We start from the raw sequence: 17,979 nt of genomic DNA on the forward strand, positions 1-17,979 counted from the left end.
GGGAAATGTTGCTTATCTGTGTGGAATTTTATTATTTTCAACTATTTGGATCATGATGGCTCCTGCTCTCCTTCCCTCCCTCTTCCTCCTTTCCACCTTGTCACGCAAACACAGGCTTTCCTCACACAGGCTTGTGTGTCTGTCTGCCGCTCTGCTTCCTTCCCTTCCCTGTGCTGCCTCACCCTTGCTTATCACGGCAATTAACATTTTTAACTTCTGCCACTTTCTCCCCAGTGCTTTCTTCTTCTCTGTGTCTGTCTCACTTTTCTCTTTCACATAGGGCTGGACGATTCATCATATGAAAATGTCTGTGTCAATTTATACCACTAGTAATTCTTACATGACAATGTTTCTCTTGTATGCTTGGCTGCTTTTCAGTAGCTAGCTGGTGTTGAAATTTTAACAAATTTCTTTTCTTTTCTACCTACCTTTCCTAGAAAAAGGTCTCCTTATGTTATTATGGGGTGGGTATGATAATTTAAAACCATTCAGAATTTAAAAGTAGCCATAGTTATCATCTCCGTATCACTAGGCAGTGTCTTGTTCATTAAAAAAACAACAACACTATAAACAGAAATATTTAAACAAAATATAGAAGAACAGAATACCGTGAATTCAGAAGATGCTCGCATTTTGTGTTTTTATTTTATTTTATTAGTATAGGTCCTGGCTTCCTACCAGAATCTTCAAAAAAATATAATTCCTTCAATTAATCCTTAATTAATTCCTTTTCCTTTGCATTTTCTTAGTATGACCCTTTTTTCCACATTTTTAGTGCTATTCAAGGAAACACAATGAAAGCACAATGCTATTGTCCAACAAAGCTAACAAAGGTAATTTTCATATTTAAATGTAATAGAAAATGTTTTTATTGAACCCACAGGTAAGAGTGAATACCAACAACTTCTTTCAGTGACATGGTCCTTGTCATGTATTTATAGGGAAGGGCGGAAACCAGTACTTTAAAGGAACATCAAAACTGAAAACAAAACGAGTCTGAAACCAGTAAAAACCCTGCTGATGATGGCGACGAAGAGCATTTATCTAACTCCAGATTTGGCAAAATAAAGCTCATACAAAGGGAATAGAATGATGATTCTGACAGCAAAATCACATACCACCCAGTCAAAATGCACATATATACAATCACCTAAAATATCAATAAAAAATACAATGTGTTAGAGCTATTAAGGCAAAGTAAAGTTTGCCAGAAGATCTAAGAAAAAAATCTGCTCTATAACTGCACAAACTAGAGCCTTGCTTTGCCCAGTGATCCATGTTTTCATGAGGAATAAAGAGAGAATATTATCATTTCTAAGTGAGAAAATTACAATTCTCCTTTTTATCCAGAGTCACACAGCCCTACTTTCACTTAAATGTATCTGTCAGCATTCTAGGCGTATAAATCATCGGAAGGAAGGAATGGGCTGATACACTAATTAGTGTGTGTGCACATATATGTGTGTGTGTGCGCACACGAGCATGTATGCTGGTGGTGAGCCTAATAAAAGGAGAAGCTTTTCCTGGCAATCAAGCTTCGCTAAAAGGCCTCACATCTCCCTATGTGTCTCCTGATTTGGAAAATTCACTTCTAAGTAAAATCCTGTGTGTGTGCATGTGGCTGTGTGTGAGTGTATGTGTAGGTTTCATAAGAGCTCAGTGGAGAGAGAACATGAATTATAGAGAACAGAGCAGGGTCTTAACCATCCGGTTTGGAATCTCACACGCAAACCTTTTTTTTGAGTCGGGGTTCTTTGTTGTTTCTTTCCCACACGTTTGGCTCTTTACGCTCATTTCGGTTTCGATGATACAAGCTTTGATAACATGACTGCGCTGCAGATGTATTGCCACGGCAAGTGTTTATCAGAGAGTTATATCAAGAAAAATAAAAGAGGGACAAACTGGGGAAAATGTCTGATAGGCAGAAACAGGAAGAAATATTGTTTGTAACATTAAATGAACAGCAGTTCAGCTGTATGAATACACAGATCATCCTCTTTTTCTTTCTACCTGTCTTTACATCTCCGTTTGTTGATTTCGATTGATTCTTTATCTCTCTCAGCAGCATCTTCTCTCATCACCCTCATTTCCTCCCACATTTCCTCCAGGTTCCCCTTCTATTTAGATAGCCATGGCAACACACACACACACACACACACACACACACACACACACACACACACAAATGTGCACCAAAACATGCACGACTCCATGCTTGTAACCTTTCTTGATTACCCCTGACCTCTTGACCTGTAATGACACAGCTGCCACTTTGATCAGCCAATCACTATGCGGCGCCACCCAGGTTCTCAGCGGGGCTGCCACTGGCCTGATAAAGCCCTCTGATAGGCCCCTGCTGATGCATTTCCTGTTTTGGTATACTTCATTTTTTATTTTCTCCACCAGCTGATCCCGGCATTCCTCAGTCAGGGAGGGGGGCAGGGGCATTTTGTGTGTGTGTGTGTGTGTGTGTGTGTGTGTGTGTGTGTGTGTGTGTGTGTTTGTTAGCCTAGATAGTTGGGTCTGGGACCGAGAGGGGGTAGGGTAGGTGGAGGAGATGCTTGAAATTGGGAGGGTGAGGGGGGGGGGGGTGAGGGTTGTTTACATGCGTTGGCGATAGAGAAATGGGGTACATCGTGGGGGTGGGGGAGTGGGGGTGTTGAATGACATAGATGGAGGGGATAATGATAGTGAACAGCTGTTTATGTGTGTCTATGTGTGTGTAATGGGGGTGGGTGCTTGAGGCAGGCGAGGTTTAGGTGTGATTTGGCTTTAAGGTACAGAGGTAGGGTTGGTGTCCAAGACAGAAGGCGATATGATTCAGGGTTTGCTGTCATTGCTAATGTGGACAAATTTTGCTGTGTTATTCTTGGCTGTTGCTGTTATTGTTGTTGTTGTTATGCTCTGAGTGTCCAGTTCAAGACCAGATGGATGTAAACGTCTTTGTGGGTGGCTGGGTGTGTATTTAGATGCTGATGATCTTTTCCTGAGAGCTCTGTTACCAGGGTCCAGTGTCTCCAGTAGCAGGCTGGGAGCAGACGTGCCCAGACATGAAAACTACCATGCACGTACACACACACACACACTTTCTCACTCACACCCTGTGTTTGTCTCCGGGCAGAAGTATGTGCATATCCCTGGACCACCTGCATCAGTATGTCAGAGGGTCCCTGTGAAAGATCTTTAAGTATTTTCAGTTGATACCAGAGCTGGCGTTCACCCACCTGCCTGACTCTTGATCCTCCTCTTTGTCCCAAAATGCACGTACGCACTAGAGCCGGGGGTCTCTAGGTTCCACACTATTAGATATGAGGCTCAGTGCATCATTATTCATCTGAAGTGAAGTACTTTATCTCAGTGTATGACCACATTAACAATGGCAATTGTGGCAACTGCATCTGAAATTACTGCAATTACTTTGATTAAATCACACACTGATGCACCAATCCAACTTTCTCTGACTGCTTATATCAAATCAGATATAAACAGGGTACTGGGATAAGATGTCTGTTACCACCAAATACCAATCCAATGCAGTACTTTTTTAAATTTAAAATAATGCCTCACTGCATGGAACTCTGTATAAGTCTGTAACTTCATATCACTTCTTTGCTAAAAGTGGACACGAGAGTTCATGCAGCCTCATTATTTTAGGGTTGTGCTCATATGTTGTTTTATATTGTAATTATATTGTAAGATAAAAGAATAGACTAATCCATTGGCAGGGGTTTTAAAAATATCAATAAACTTTAGTACGGCAATATTATCTTTATCGATTTTTATAGTAGTAAATGCAAAAGTTTGCTCAAGAAGTAATAAATAAAAAAAGTAAACTATGCAGAATTTCCCCCAGAAATCTTGCTGAGCCTGGTGGTAGAGAAGCCCACTGGCGGTCCATCGTGTTTTTGTAAAAAAAAAAAATGTTAAAAGTTGACAGTAATTTAGAAATTATGACTATTATGTGTTATTGTAAGTCTTATTTAAAAAATACTTAAATAGTAGAGTCTTACAAGAGGCACAATGTTGACAAATCTTGAAATACAGTTTTAACAAACAATCTCCTTTCATTACCCTGAACATTAGGGATGGGTACCTTTCACATTTGAACCGATACGGTACCGATACCCGGTACCTGGGAATCGGTACCGGTACTCAACGGTACCAATTTTCAGTACTTTTGCGTTTGTTTATGTGGTAATAAATGTTAATTTGTTTAATAATAATATATATTAATATATTAATATATAATAATATATCAAAACAATATAAAATCCAGGATGAGCAGTGCTTTATTGTTGAGTGAACGTGCATTTTGTAACATGAAGGTTGCAGTGTTATCAAAGAATGCAGAGGAGCGCTCTCAGGTGGCAAGTGCACGGAGGAGAAAAAAAAAAAAAGGTTGCAAGTGCACGTGTGATTTGTTGTGATGACGTCGTAGCTGTGCGGCGCAGCACCGGTCAGACAGTATTGTGGGCATAGCATGGTTGGAATAAACAAAGTTGAGTCGGGCTGCTCTGTGCACATATCGAGGAGAACGCAGGAGTCTGAGGGATTTAATTTTAGCGAGGCAGTTTGGAGTAAAGTGGCAGGTAATATCCCTGAGTTGAAGAGCGGAGTATTAGCGGAGGACCAGAGATGCAGCAGCTAGTTGCTAGCTGCTAATGACTGGTCTACAGAAGAATGGAGAGAGCAAACGGAGTAAGGAAGGTCCAATCTCATGGCAGACGAAGGCCAAGCCCGGGTAGAGACATTGGAGAGATAGCAGCTGGCGGCTAGCAGGCCGAGAGCCGGCTGTTCGTCTCTGCGCCGGGTTGGAAGAGGGCAGCAGCTAGTGGCCGCGGTGAGCAGACAGGACCAGACGAGGAGGTAAATTTAAAAAAAATTAAAAATAGTGCGCTCGTCAGCACGCTTGTTAATCAAAGACGTTAAATGAAAACAGGTTGAAATCAATGATCAGTTTAAAGTTAACGCCGTTTAGGTACCGAAACATGGTACCGTTTCATTTTACATGAATCTGTACTCGGTAGTACCGACGGAATTAGGTCGGTACCTATAAAAGTACCGAATTCGGTACCCATCCCTACTGAACATACTGCTGGGCTATTTCTTGTCTGTCAGGATTTTCTGAGACTATGAAAGGGGGACCCAAACAAAGTCTGGGTGTCCGGGAGCATGCTCCCCGGAGAACATTTTTGCCCTAAAAGCCTAAATTTGGTGCCTCTCACACAATCTAATGCCACTATTCCATCTTAATCATTACATATTTTTTTTAGGAATGATTGTAAAGGATAATAAGGGTTCTTATATTTTTTATTTAAGGCATCATATTTATCCCCCCGACCCTAGTCCCTGCGCACATAATTTTGGATTAAATCCGCTAGTTCGATGTTTACCATCGTGGCTCGCAGACGACTGCTCCAACGACGTGCTAACATCTGTGCTAACGCGCACTGGCTCTGCCTCATCATCGAGCCGCGGCTTGGCCGTTTCTCCGTGACATGTCGCGTAAAAGTTGTTAGCGTGTAGACAGGTAGAGACAGGCAGTGGTTTTGAGGGTTCAGGTGATGGAAAATACACCTGACCTCGATGTTGCCATTGCGCTTTCAACTGTATCACAGATGTATGTGTCGATATACCATCTTTGGTATCACCGTTTAGGTGCATAAACATTTTTTTTTAAATAAACAAATGGTGCTTAGCCTGGCGGAGGGGCAAGAAAAGCCTGGCAACCCACCAGGCCTATGAAGCACTGGGGGAAACCCTGCTATGTTTTTACTCTGATTTCATGCAGAAGGTGGTTTTACACTATGACAGTTGACTTCATCCAATGTTCTTCAAGTTGGAGTAAAAATGGCGATATATTTCCTTACCTACAGTATCGCAATATATCTCAATATATTGAATCCTGACCCCTGTATCATGATTTGTGTAATTTTGTACAGCCCTAGAGACACTCACTCTCAATACACAGCCTTGTATATTTATGAAAAGACAGCTTGGTGATTTCATTTGCTTATTTTTTTTTTGACCAAACTCAAAGTATATTCATTACATTACAACTTCCTTTACGGAGCAAGGATTGACGGTTGTGTCAGTAGGGAGAATAAAACGTGCGGTTTTGGCAGAGCATGTGGCCTACTTGTCAGGATTAGTTAATTAAATGTGGTTGAACTAAAAAAAGATCTAATAGCATAAAAAGCCTTAAGACTCCCAACAGTTGCCCACAAAATCTAATCTCATGGCAGTATATATAAGAATAAAATAATCTGTCAGTCGGAGGTGAGTTAGTGATTACTTACCCAGCCCTGGGCATTGGAGTAAACTTTTTATTCATCAATGCTGAATTAGGAATCACCTGGCAAGCAATTCATTTCTCCATGCACACATACAGCTATGCACACAAAACACTGTTTTGCAAACATTGTCCAAAAATTGTATGTCTCCCTCACGTGGACCATAGACCATTTATATGAATGACATGGAGACACACACAAACACACTGCTGCAAGCCAAAGCTGACCAAGTTATTTGGCTGTTGCAGAGCTGGGGAGGAGATGTCATTGTAATTGGAGGGAGGGCCGGGGTCATGACCCTGAACGAACCCACAGCAGGATGCTATTGGTTAGTGGTCTACTCTCACTGCCACTTATCTGTCTTTTACACAGAGATGATTTGACTTTGCTCTTCCTCTCAGCTGTTATTTTGCTTAATGCATTTCAGGCTCTCATCTCAACGGTTTGAATTCTTCGCCTGACTTTTTTCCCTGACTTTTTTCTCTTAGGTGTTCCCATTGAATCATTCTCACCTCGCTGTCTTTCCTGAGAGAACAGCAGTTCAGTTTTATCTATCTATCGTATTGACTTTCTTCACCCCTTCACCCTGCCTTCCCCTTAATCCATCTCCATCTCTGTCTCTCAGTCTTCTGTTCCTGGAACAGTTTGTAACAGGAGGTCTGGATGGAGGCACAACAGGGCAGTGTGTGTGTGTGTCTGTGTCTGTGTCTGTGTGTGTGTGTGTGTGTGTGTGTGTGTGTGTGTGTGTGTTTCAATGAGATAAAGTGAGAGTGAATGTGTGGCCCACCCAGGGTCCTGGCAGCGGGAGCTGTTTACAGTCATCAGGCTAGTCATCATCTCCCCTCTTCTGCCCTCTTCTATCGTCTTTCCTGCCTCTCCCAGTTTTTTTGGGCCATTTCTTCTCTGATTGCAGATTTTTTTTTTTTCAAACACCCATAGATGATGCAATATTCAGCTAAGAAACTATAGAGGACAGATTATCAACATGATCACATGAGTCTGTAAGTGTGGGCATCTAACCTAAGATTAACAGTTAGACTGTGTTGGAGTTGACTGATACACTTTTTTCTGTGGCTTTTTTTAGGACGTTTGCAGATTTGGCCTAAATACCTGAGTGCAAACCCAGGTTCCTACCTCTCAGAAGGGGGAATTATTACTGTGGGCTTGTTAAACAACTGAATGATATGGGAAATATTGTGAAAAATCCTTATCTTCTGTAGTATTAACAAGGAATAAATGATATAGTATGACTAACACAGCATTGGACACAGTCACCATATTAACTGCTTTTTCATGACCTATGTGTTATGATAAAGTGACATTAATTAAAGCATGCATTCATATGAATAATATATCTTTATTACGAATTGGACTGTAAAAACCTTAAATTATATCAGACTATTGTAACGTTTTACTTTCTAAACATGTAATATATTCATCATGTATTCATATATTCTCGACTTAGATAATATCTGGAACAGCAGGTGAAAAATAAATATGATTCCCACTGATCTCCAGTCAGTTACAATGAAAAATCACACAACTTAAAGTGCACATTGATTAGAGCTGTACCAATCTAAACATTTCTAGATAACTCAAATTCTAACCCCCTTCAGCCATGAGTTGGGAACTAGGACACATAATTTTACTTGGGTCTTGATGAGCTTCATAGTCAAAATTAAAACCTACACTGTTAATTCACTACCACTAGTCAACTTTACTGTGAATTTCCTCTTTTTCCTGATAGCTGAAACCTGTCTGCTGTAAGCTCATTCGCTATCACTCTCTCTCACTCAACAACACACTCGCTATTCACTACTCTTACAACAACGTAATATGTAAACATGTGGATTGGTCTAAAACATGACCTTTGACATTTTACATGGTAGTACTGTGAGCATCAGCTGTGACTGCTAGCAAAAAGTTGTTAAGTCTGTATCATTATGCAACCTAAAGACCAACATGCGCAACCGGCAAAAATAGTATAGGTAATTTAACCATTTAATAACTGACATAGCTCATTTGAATAGAGTTCATTGTTTGGCTGTAGTTTGTTAGTACACATGATGTAAGGCCACTTTATGCTTCATGGAGTTTGAGCTTTGACACTTGTAGCAAGCATATCTATCTCATGGGAAAATTTGTCTCAGGTCAAGGAAGACCACTTTTACTGGCACCCTTCCTCCTTTTTAGTTGTGTTGGTTTGTTCAGGTAAGAACAGGATAATTCAAGGCAAATCTGCTATGTCACCTTCCAAGTGAACTGAAACAGTACAGATGGGAAAAACAAGGTATTCACATGTATTGTGAACTGTTTACCAGAAACGACCCCAGAAAACATTCCCATGAACATCTTGTTCGTTGTTTGGTCATTTTTTCATATGATTTTATGGGTACAAGGAGACTGATGTTGACATTGGATAGCCAGCAGTTACTCATTCTTGGAAGGGCTAGCATAACGAAATTAACCAAGGGCAAACCATAGCCAGTACTGATCACTGTTGTCAGTTATTTCCTTCTTATCTTGTATAAAGACCAGAGATGCTAAATCATGTCAAAAAAAGTGCAGACAAGTTCACAATCCTTATGTAAACCTTAAGGAACTGGAATCAAATTTGTATCCCCCACCCCCTTGCTCCTTGGCTGCCAAAATCTGTAATCTTGCAGGATGACAAGTTGCCAAAACTCTGTCCAATAAACAAGCTACTTGTGAGTCCATCTGACTTTCGTTTACAAGCCTCGGTTCACTTGTAATTGGGCAGTGTGAACTTAAATGAACCGAAAAGAAAAATGCAACAGCGTTTTCATCTGTGGTTGACACCAAAGAAAACAGACTCACAAAGGTGTGATCACACCTTTAAAATCTGGCTGCTTAAGCCTGTTGGGAAAGATTGTAATAAATGTTCCTCTCTACAGCTGAGTTGTCCCTGAGTAAGGCACGTAACCTCCTCCAACTGGTCAAGTGGAGCTGGTTACTGGTCAACAGTAAGGGAAAAAAATGGAGGCTTTTTTAATCAGCAACTCACAGTTTCTGGTTTTGATGCATACAACTACATGTGTTACTGAAAAAGAGCATGAGGCATGCTGGAGTCAACATTTCCCTAGTTAAATAGGGTTTATACCCCCACACACACACACGTGTATCCCACACACTCAGCAGGGGGTTGCCCTTAGCTCTAATCCTGGTAACCTCATCACTGTGGTCTCTCCGTCTTTGGTCGGCCAGGTTCTCCTACCGTGCGGTCAAAATAGATTCTACCACAATGTGAACACCTCTCATTCTCTTTTTAACTACCTTCCCATACACACACACACACACACACACACACACACACACTACTAGGCTACAACTACTACTCAAGATGTCTCTGAGCTTTGCCACGGTTTACCCCACCACACTGCCACCGCAGCCGCATGAGCCACAGCCTCATGAGATTTCTCACCGCGTCGTCAACACCTCTCTGTTTCAGTCTGCGGTCCAGATTTGGCCGTTCTCTAATGGCAACTGCCAACATCTGGTTGATTTTTATTGACTGCTTTGTGAATGGCTCTATCTTCTGATGCCTTCTGGATTGTCCCTCATCAATAAAAAGGATATGTAGATTGTCTGACAGTCTCTTAGGGCCGGTGCGAATGGCTCAGTTTCACATTTTCAGACCACTTAAAGCCTTTTCAGTCTCTGTGACCACATTGAGTGCTCCTCTGTTCTTTAATTCGGTCAAGTGTGGTCATCCAAGAAGTCAGTGTACTTGGCCCTCACCCCTCAGTCACATCTTATTTAGCTCTACAATAACTCAAGGTGCTCGAGGTTTATAGAGAGCACAAAACAAAGGCTGATCTCAGGTCATAAAAGAGTGGTTAGAATGTTTTTTTCTGATGGATTCAATTTTTAAGATTATCTGAATGGAAGTCACCATTTGACCTCAAGAGTAGGTTTACAGCTGTTAAACAGTCTTCAAAGCAATAAAATGTTGCTCCAAAGCTATTTCATTCCAGAGGACATAAAATCTGATACCATGGAGGCTGTCCTGTGGATTGAGGATATTGGAAAATGAAGTCAGACCTACTACAATGGGGTTGAGTAATCATCTTTGAAAGCCTCCTTTTGTTTTTTATGTTCAGATTCGTAGAATAGTTCTTACTTTGTGCTTACTGTGCAGCCAATCTAGAGGTATTTTAAATGCTGATGTGTATCTCATCTGTCACACGGCGGTGTCTGGTCCTGGTCCAGTCCGGTCCAGTCATGTCCCGTATGTTTTAACTCTCAGAGCAGCAGGTTGAATCAGCCTTTTGTGTCCTCAGTTGCCGACTGTGCCATAATGTTCTATTCAGTTCCAGGTCGGAAAAGCGCTGTGCACCGGCACCTTCCTGTTTTCATCAAAGACATTTTAACACATCAAGCCAGAACAACCGTGGCTTTCATATTTCATACTTAAATCTAAGCTTATGAATAATAAAAAGAGTCACCCCCCTTCACTTTTTCCCTGTATTGATTTCACATGCATTCCAAGGTCGCTGGACACACATTCATCCATTCTTTCAACATTCTTCTGCTTTTTTCCCCCTTCTCTTAAGGGGAAATTGTTACACACACAAACGCACACCAGGATCCACCCCCTCACCTCCCGCACGGCTGTTTTTGAGTTACGACTGCATGCTTAGTTTGTTACAGATCAGAAGCAAAGGTCAATCAGATAGAATACAGTTGTCCTTTGTGTGTCTCTTTCCATCTCTTGCCTGGTCTTCTCTCTTTTCACTCTCTTTTTTCCCCTCATTCCCTCAGGGGCTGCAAACAGGATTACTTAGGGTTTGTGTATGACTCTGTTGTATTCACATGGGCACGCACACACACACACATGCAGAAAACCGGCTTTGATTTACGGACATTTCACTAAAGTACATTTGTACCCTCGAGGCTTCCTCCAACTATAAGCGAGTGGTACATACCATTTTCTAAATGTAACTGCTATGCAAACAATACGTGGACACCAATTGTTGTCCCTAATTTGACAGATGTCCCCAATCAACTGGTTAAAAGTCTGACAGTGGTCCCCAAATGACACAGCGCAGACCAACACCATAAATACACACTTCCTGGAACAGAGCAAGACTTTAAATTAGAGCTCAATAAGGAAACATACACATACACACAGATGGGGAAAGTGAGACGGGTTGGTAGGGAGTCAATGACAACATTTGCCTTCCCCTCTTAACCCCCCCAGTGATTCTCCTTCTTTCCCATTGAGAGGGAAACTGTGGGTGTAATGGGCTGTTCATGTGCGTAAGAGGAGTATGTTTACATCACTAGAAGCACGGGGCCTCGTCCCAATATTCCTGGATGGCAGCTTGATTCAATTGGGAGCATAGTGAAGATGATGGCAGAGTGAGGGAAAATATCCACTCCTACAATTTGTCGTCTAGGAAGCATAGTAGGTAACAGAGGGAAAACCTGTGGCGATACATAATGCCTGACTGTCTTTCTCAACTTTTGTCCTTCTTGGCCAGGCCTTCAGTCTTCTCCATAAATCACTCAATATGCACTCATACACACACTCCCTCTCTCTCTCAGACACAAATACACAAGGAGAGAAAGACAGACAGACACACAGGAAATATCGTTTTGGCTCGGAGCACACAGAGACCGAGGGGAACTTTGACTCTGCTGTGGTGTGATGTATATATTTCAAACAAAATTAAGACTGCTCTCTGCCACCACTTTCTCTCACTGCAGAAATGTGTCCAGCAGACGCTTGACACATTGTTTAACGAGGGTCAGCGCTTTGTTGATTTCAATCTCAGGCCTTTGGTTTTTTTTGTGAATCGCACTCTCTGAGGCCGGTATTAATCTTTGCCATGTGTATACACAAGGTGTCCAACGCTCCGCCGTATAACTGGGAGTTGTCATGCGACAACGTTTGGTTCAAGTCGGGTGAAGTCTTTTTTGGGTCACTGCCTCATTGTTTCCCCCCCGTTGTCAAGTCTGGTGTTTATAGCGCTGTGGTAGACCCCTTCCTCCGTCACCCCTTCTTTCCTCCTCCTCCTCCTCCACAGTCACGTCCTCACATCGCCTACCCCCATTTTTCTCTATGCTGCCTCCATGTCCTTCTCCCAGCTCCTCTTCTTATTCCTGCAGCAAACTTCCCTTGGCCTGGTCCATGGTCTGTGTTCTGGATTACGCGTTCCTCGATGGCGGTGTGTGCAAGTGCAGAGAGACACGGAGGGCCTTGGCAGGGCATTCGGTTTCCAGGTGCTTCTCTGGTGTTTGGCAGCTCTCTGCCTGTGCCTGACTAAGCCCTCTCCTTCTAACTGGGTCTGCGCTCTTGTCTCTCTTCCTGCGTTACTGCACTCGCTACAAAACCCCCTGTAGTTTGCAATACAGGCGTTGCCACAAGACAGGAACACAAGAACAGGGTGGTTTGTCTTTTGATTGAAGGTTGTGCATGTTTTGCTCTAGCAGCTCCTCAAAGCTGGAATCAGAGAGTTTATACTCAAATGGCCAGGTTTAAGAGAGTAACATGGATTCAAGTCTGTGTAAAGTACCATACCAAAATAGTAGTTTCCATAATAGTTGTGTTTTAGTTGGTTGGATGTAGTTAGATGCTTGGTCATACCAGTATTGTCAGCTTGGACATGTGAGGTTGGATTGTAGTTCCCACACATAAAGACTGGGTTGAGGTTAATATCCAAATGCAGTGACCACTGAATCTGCGTAGGCTAAGACTCAGCCAGTCTCTCCCACCAGGGTGTCTTGTTTTTCCCTGAAAACTGCTAATTAGGATTAGTCAGTAACTAAGAAATGCTAGTGAAAGGTGGACTTTGGTCTCTCCAACAAATAAAAAGCAAATAGACAGTGGCTCATTAGGGCTCATTGTCCATGCTTTTCATGGGGAAAAAGCCAACTCATGGGGGTTTATTTTGAAATAAACAAGTGACAATGTAATTATCCAAAAATATTGGAAATCTGCATTAAAAATACCCTTTGCAGCATGAGCTTTGTGTACATTAACTGATTACTTTAAGGGAATCTGACACATGATCAGCAGCTTATTGGCATTTCCTCCCAGTTTTTCCTTTTTCTGTAATCAGACGCATATTGCTATTAACAACGTCCTCTGACAGCAGCAAACACAACACATTTTGGATGCATGGGAACAAAACATATAGACAATATAAGTTTAAAGGGATAGATTTATGAAGTGGAGTTGCATGGGTTATCTATTGTCAGTGTATTGGTTGCTGTAAAACGTATTTTATCCACCCACCAAAAGATCAGTATCAGTTTAAGTGTGTGCTAAATTGGAAGGCTTGTTGATGGCAAAGTAAAGTAGTGAACATTTTCTTAATACAGAATATCACTGATAGTGATTTTTTTGTTTGTTTGTTTTTTGTAAGGACCAGCATTCATCAGGCTGTCCTCAGCGGTACATTGCTTAGCTCCCATGCTAGTACTCCAGCCTGTTTCTCCAAACTGGGGGATAGCCAACCACCATCTCCTGTAGGAGATACGCTGACTATTGATAAGTACCTCATACATCCCCCCTTTTAAAAATCTTAACTATCTCTTTAAGACCAGTCTGCACCTTTTTCAAATCCTTTTGTTGTTGTTTTTTTTGTTTTTGTTTTTAACTTGGTTAAACTAGAACACTGAGCTTCATTTAAGGTAAACATATTGTTGGCTAATTTCTGTGCTTATTAGTCATGTTTAAAGTATGGAGCATCTTGTTAGTGTTACAAAGCCTGAACCAGCTGGTAACCAGTCGCTGCACATCCACTCTTTATTTGTCTCATTTTGTTTCTTTGTTAGTTTTTTATTTGAATGCTATTATGTTTGTTACTGGTCATAACAAGAAACATGCAAACATGCACCTGAGCACAGACATTTATACATGCACAAATCCAAACATACAATAATGATACCCCAGACTCCAGCTGTAGGTTGTCCCAGTCGAGCATTCAAGCTCCATTCTGCATCTTTGGTTGAGTGAGTTTCATGTTGTCTCCCCCTTTGGGAATTAAACCATGCTATGTGGTAATTATATGCATGTTTCTCTTGGTATTTTGGGGGTTGGAGAGACAAAGTAACATTCACATCAGAGCCAGACCATTCCTTAACGCCTACACACTGACCCCAAACAAAATATTTCACATATTTAAACAGAATAGTTGATTGACAATTGTGTTCATGGAAGCAATTCATTTTATAGCGGTAGGCCTCTATATAAAATAATTGAGAGGTTTATGGGTCTCATTATGACATTTGAATATTTGTCATTATGGAGTGGAAGCTGTTGTTTGGTCTAAGCTACAACGTTAGTGGTCATTAATCACTTTGGGAACATTTGTGAGGATTAGCAGTTAGCTCAAAATCCAAACACACAGCGATAAGAATGACACATGTAAGTGCAGTTTCATCATCACAAGTTATGATTCGGCTTTATATGAAGTTGAGTCACTTAAGGACAGCAATGATTTGGCTCCAGTTGAGTCTGATAACAGTGAATTCTTGTTTCCAGGTGTCCATGGGAGAGGCTCAGAGGGATAGGCTATGGATATGTTTGCATGCCTGCACTCACTGACCCGTTATTTGTGTGTGTGTGTGTGTGTGTGTGTGTGTGTGTGTGTGTGTGTGTGTGTGTGTGTGTGAGTGTGAGTGTGTGGGCATGCAGGTATGCATGCATGCATGTGTGTGTACTGTACTGTACTGTACTCTACGGCGGCCTGACACAGACTACGCTTGGGCCAGTGATGCATTAGCCATGGCCAGAGATGGGTTGGTATGGAATAAATAATGGATACCATCCTTTCCCTCTGAATAAATCAAGACCAGAGAAATGGAGAGAGATGAGAGATTAAATGTGGGAGAGAGTTGGAGAAATTGAATGCCAGAGAGAAAGAGAACGTTTGTGTAACTGGAAGAGGAGTAAAGAGGGAGAAACAGTGTCCTGAATTCCAAATCAGTATCTCACTTCTCTTTGCGAGGAAAATGAAATGGTTTATTGAAAATGCAGTTTGACATGTTTTTTTTGTGTTACATTTTTTTTTAGTGTTAATCAGCAACAAATTTCTCATATTTAGTAGAAACATGATGATTCCTCTATTGATTGTGCTTTTTTTTCTCCTTTGCATCCCAGGCCCAGGGCCAGACGTTCACCTTTCCTGACATCTTCCCGGAAAAACAGCTAGCGCCGGAGGAGGGCTCTGTGGAACAGTTGCAGGAGAAGTTCATGGAGGACGAGAAGCAGAGGCAGAAACGCGACCCCAGGAGAGGAGGGGTCACGGAGTGGTTCGGACTCTGAGACAGCCCACTGACCGGGAACTCTGTGCTCATATGGTGTGGCGTGGGTGTTTCATTGGGAGCAACGTGTATTGATTTACAACGCGACCGTTGTGATGTCAATTCTATTTCTGTAAGAAACACTCACAAGTGTGTAGTAAATAAGAATGAGTATGTGTGTGGGAGACTGGAGACGTGTGTGTGAGAGTGTGTGTGTGTGTGTGTGTGTGTGTGTGTGTGAGAGAGAGAGAGAGTTTGCGCAGCTACGGTCCAGTAATCCAAGCCAGAACAGAATCACAGGAGGAGGAGAGTGGCCCGGCTCCATCTTTCATGAAACCAGCCCACCGTACAGAATCTCCATCACCTCAGATGACCTTCTCTTCTTCCTCCTCCCACCCGTCCTGTTGCACCTCCTTCTCCTTTTACCCCTCCTCTTTGGCACCAGTACCTCCGCACCTCTTCTTTCTTTGTCTCTCCTCTTTCCTCAGGAGTTTCCTTTCTTTCTGTCTCCTCTGCTGTCCCTCTTTCTCCTTGTCCCTCTCCAACGCTTGTCTTCCTGCGCCACTCTGGGGAGGGTTACATTGTGGCATCCCTAGTAGCCCTGACTCTCAGCCAGTTGGATCAGACTACCTGGACAACCCACATCCTTTCCTCTTTTATGAGTTTGCCTTGGATTAATTGACCACTTTAGGTAAACAACAATTGAGATGTTGTTTCAGCAAAGCAACGACATGGAATTTGCTGGAGTGTTTTATTATTTTGTGGTAGCACCTCTTGCCATAACTCTGCAAGAAGATTGTACCCAATGTTTGTGTGTGTTTGCCCAGCACGCGGTACTTGCCAATGAATCTGTCTAATTGTAAGTGCTGCTGGAATAAGAACTAATAAACGGTCACTTGTCCAAAAGGGCTCTGCTTACTTTTTCTTGTGTTCTCCTCGCCTCATCTCCCACGGCTGCTTCGCTCAACAACTGGCTCTTCAAGACACTGTTCGCCACACAAGCTGGCCTGAGCGTGTGCCAACGTGGTCTGGTAGCTGTTTTGACAAAGTACTGATCTGTGTTTGAATCGGGCCACTTGAGAACTGAGCTCTCTTACGGTAATAAGGCCCATAAAGGGGAGGGACTCTCCTGGGCTCGCTCAGACCTTCCATTATGCTGAGAGGCCAAGGTTACTGTAAGTGTCCCCCAGCTGTGACCACTAATGCTGGCTGGCGCATACAAAGGTCCAGTCCCTGACCTCACCCAGCCAACTCAGCTATCACTAAGGAGAATGTCAATATTGATCGTGTTGGCCCATTGTCTGCTGCCTGGAACCACTCACCCCCTGCGTCGCTATAAAGCAATCTGATTTGGAACAAAACAAGCCTCCCGTTACACAGCCACTCAATTTATTTTCTGTCTGCCTCACTCTCACTTTCCTGCTTTTTATTTTCTTCGTTCTCTTATTGTTGCCCAGTACGGACCTCCAGAGAAACAGCTGCTTAACCGACAGAGACGGAGACCAAATTCCTGTTCTCACTCTTCTCCCGGCCTGAGCAGACCCCACATGAAAGTTGAGATATCAAGTTCTGGCCAAGCAATAATCCACCCCAGTTCTCCTCCTGTTCCTTGTCACGGGGATATCCTGTGCCTTCTAAAGACATACACACACTTGTTCATACCTAATGTGAACTGGCATTGAGTTGCTGATAGTATGACTGTTTAAGGCTGGCAGACGGTGGTGGTTATCTGGTGTTTTGGACATTTTGGACGCTGAGACATACTTTGTTATTGAGCTCATCTTGCTCACACAGATAAATGTATCTTAGTCATTTTAACTCTTTATAAAGAACAAACATTCTGAGGCAGAAGGAGGAAAACAATAAATGAAGTCATAGACAGATCGAGACATTCAGTGTAACATGATATTCTCTGGACACACTGCTCTCTGAGTGATTACAGTGTTTTTTTTATGGAAGTAATGTGTTTCTCAAAATCATTTACAGTATATTCTACAGAAATTAAAATGAAGATATGATTTAATGATCATTTTGCTGACAAGATAATCTAGCATAATGTTCTAATCAATAGAAATGAGCTAAAATAGGACAGAACTTAATTTCTTAAGTGATAACATCTGTGGAGGACCTGCCAAAATTGCGTAGTGTTTGGACGAGAATATCAGAGTAGTGTTTCTCTTTCCACAAAGGAACACTGATTGACCTCTAAATGCAACGTTTACATTAAAATGTCTGAGGAAGAATACAAAAATCAGATTCCTGAAGATTTTGACATAAGCAGTTTATATGTTAGGAATATCTGCTGTCACTGTTTGGTTTCTTAAATTATGACAAGTCTTGAATTCCAGATTAGCAGCAACACAGGATGATGGATTGCTACCAGGAGAGCCAGGTGACCCCTATCTTACTGCAT

At 42.1% G+C, this 17,979-nt stretch overlaps 1 protein-coding gene across 1 annotated transcript in view; it reads left to right on the top strand.

The window, feature by feature from the left end:
• The window catches only part of mrpl23 (mitochondrial ribosomal protein L23), a 36,995-nt gene extending 20,521 nt beyond the window's left edge, over positions 1-16,474 (top strand). The window contains exon 5 of the mRNA XM_059335426.1: positions 15,424-16,474. Within this exon, the coding sequence (XP_059191409.1) occupies positions 15,424-15,588 (165 nt within the window). The 3' untranslated portion in view covers positions 15,589-16,474. The remainder of the gene's footprint in view (positions 1-15,423) is intronic.
• Positions 16,475-17,979: the final 1,505 nt, after the last annotated feature.

Source organism: Centropristis striata, chromosome 6 (assembly GCF_030273125.1).
Source record: "Centropristis striata isolate RG_2023a ecotype Rhode Island chromosome 6, C.striata_1.0, whole genome shotgun sequence".
Classification (NCBI taxonomy): Eukaryota; Metazoa; Chordata; class Actinopteri; order Perciformes; family Serranidae; genus Centropristis; species Centropristis striata.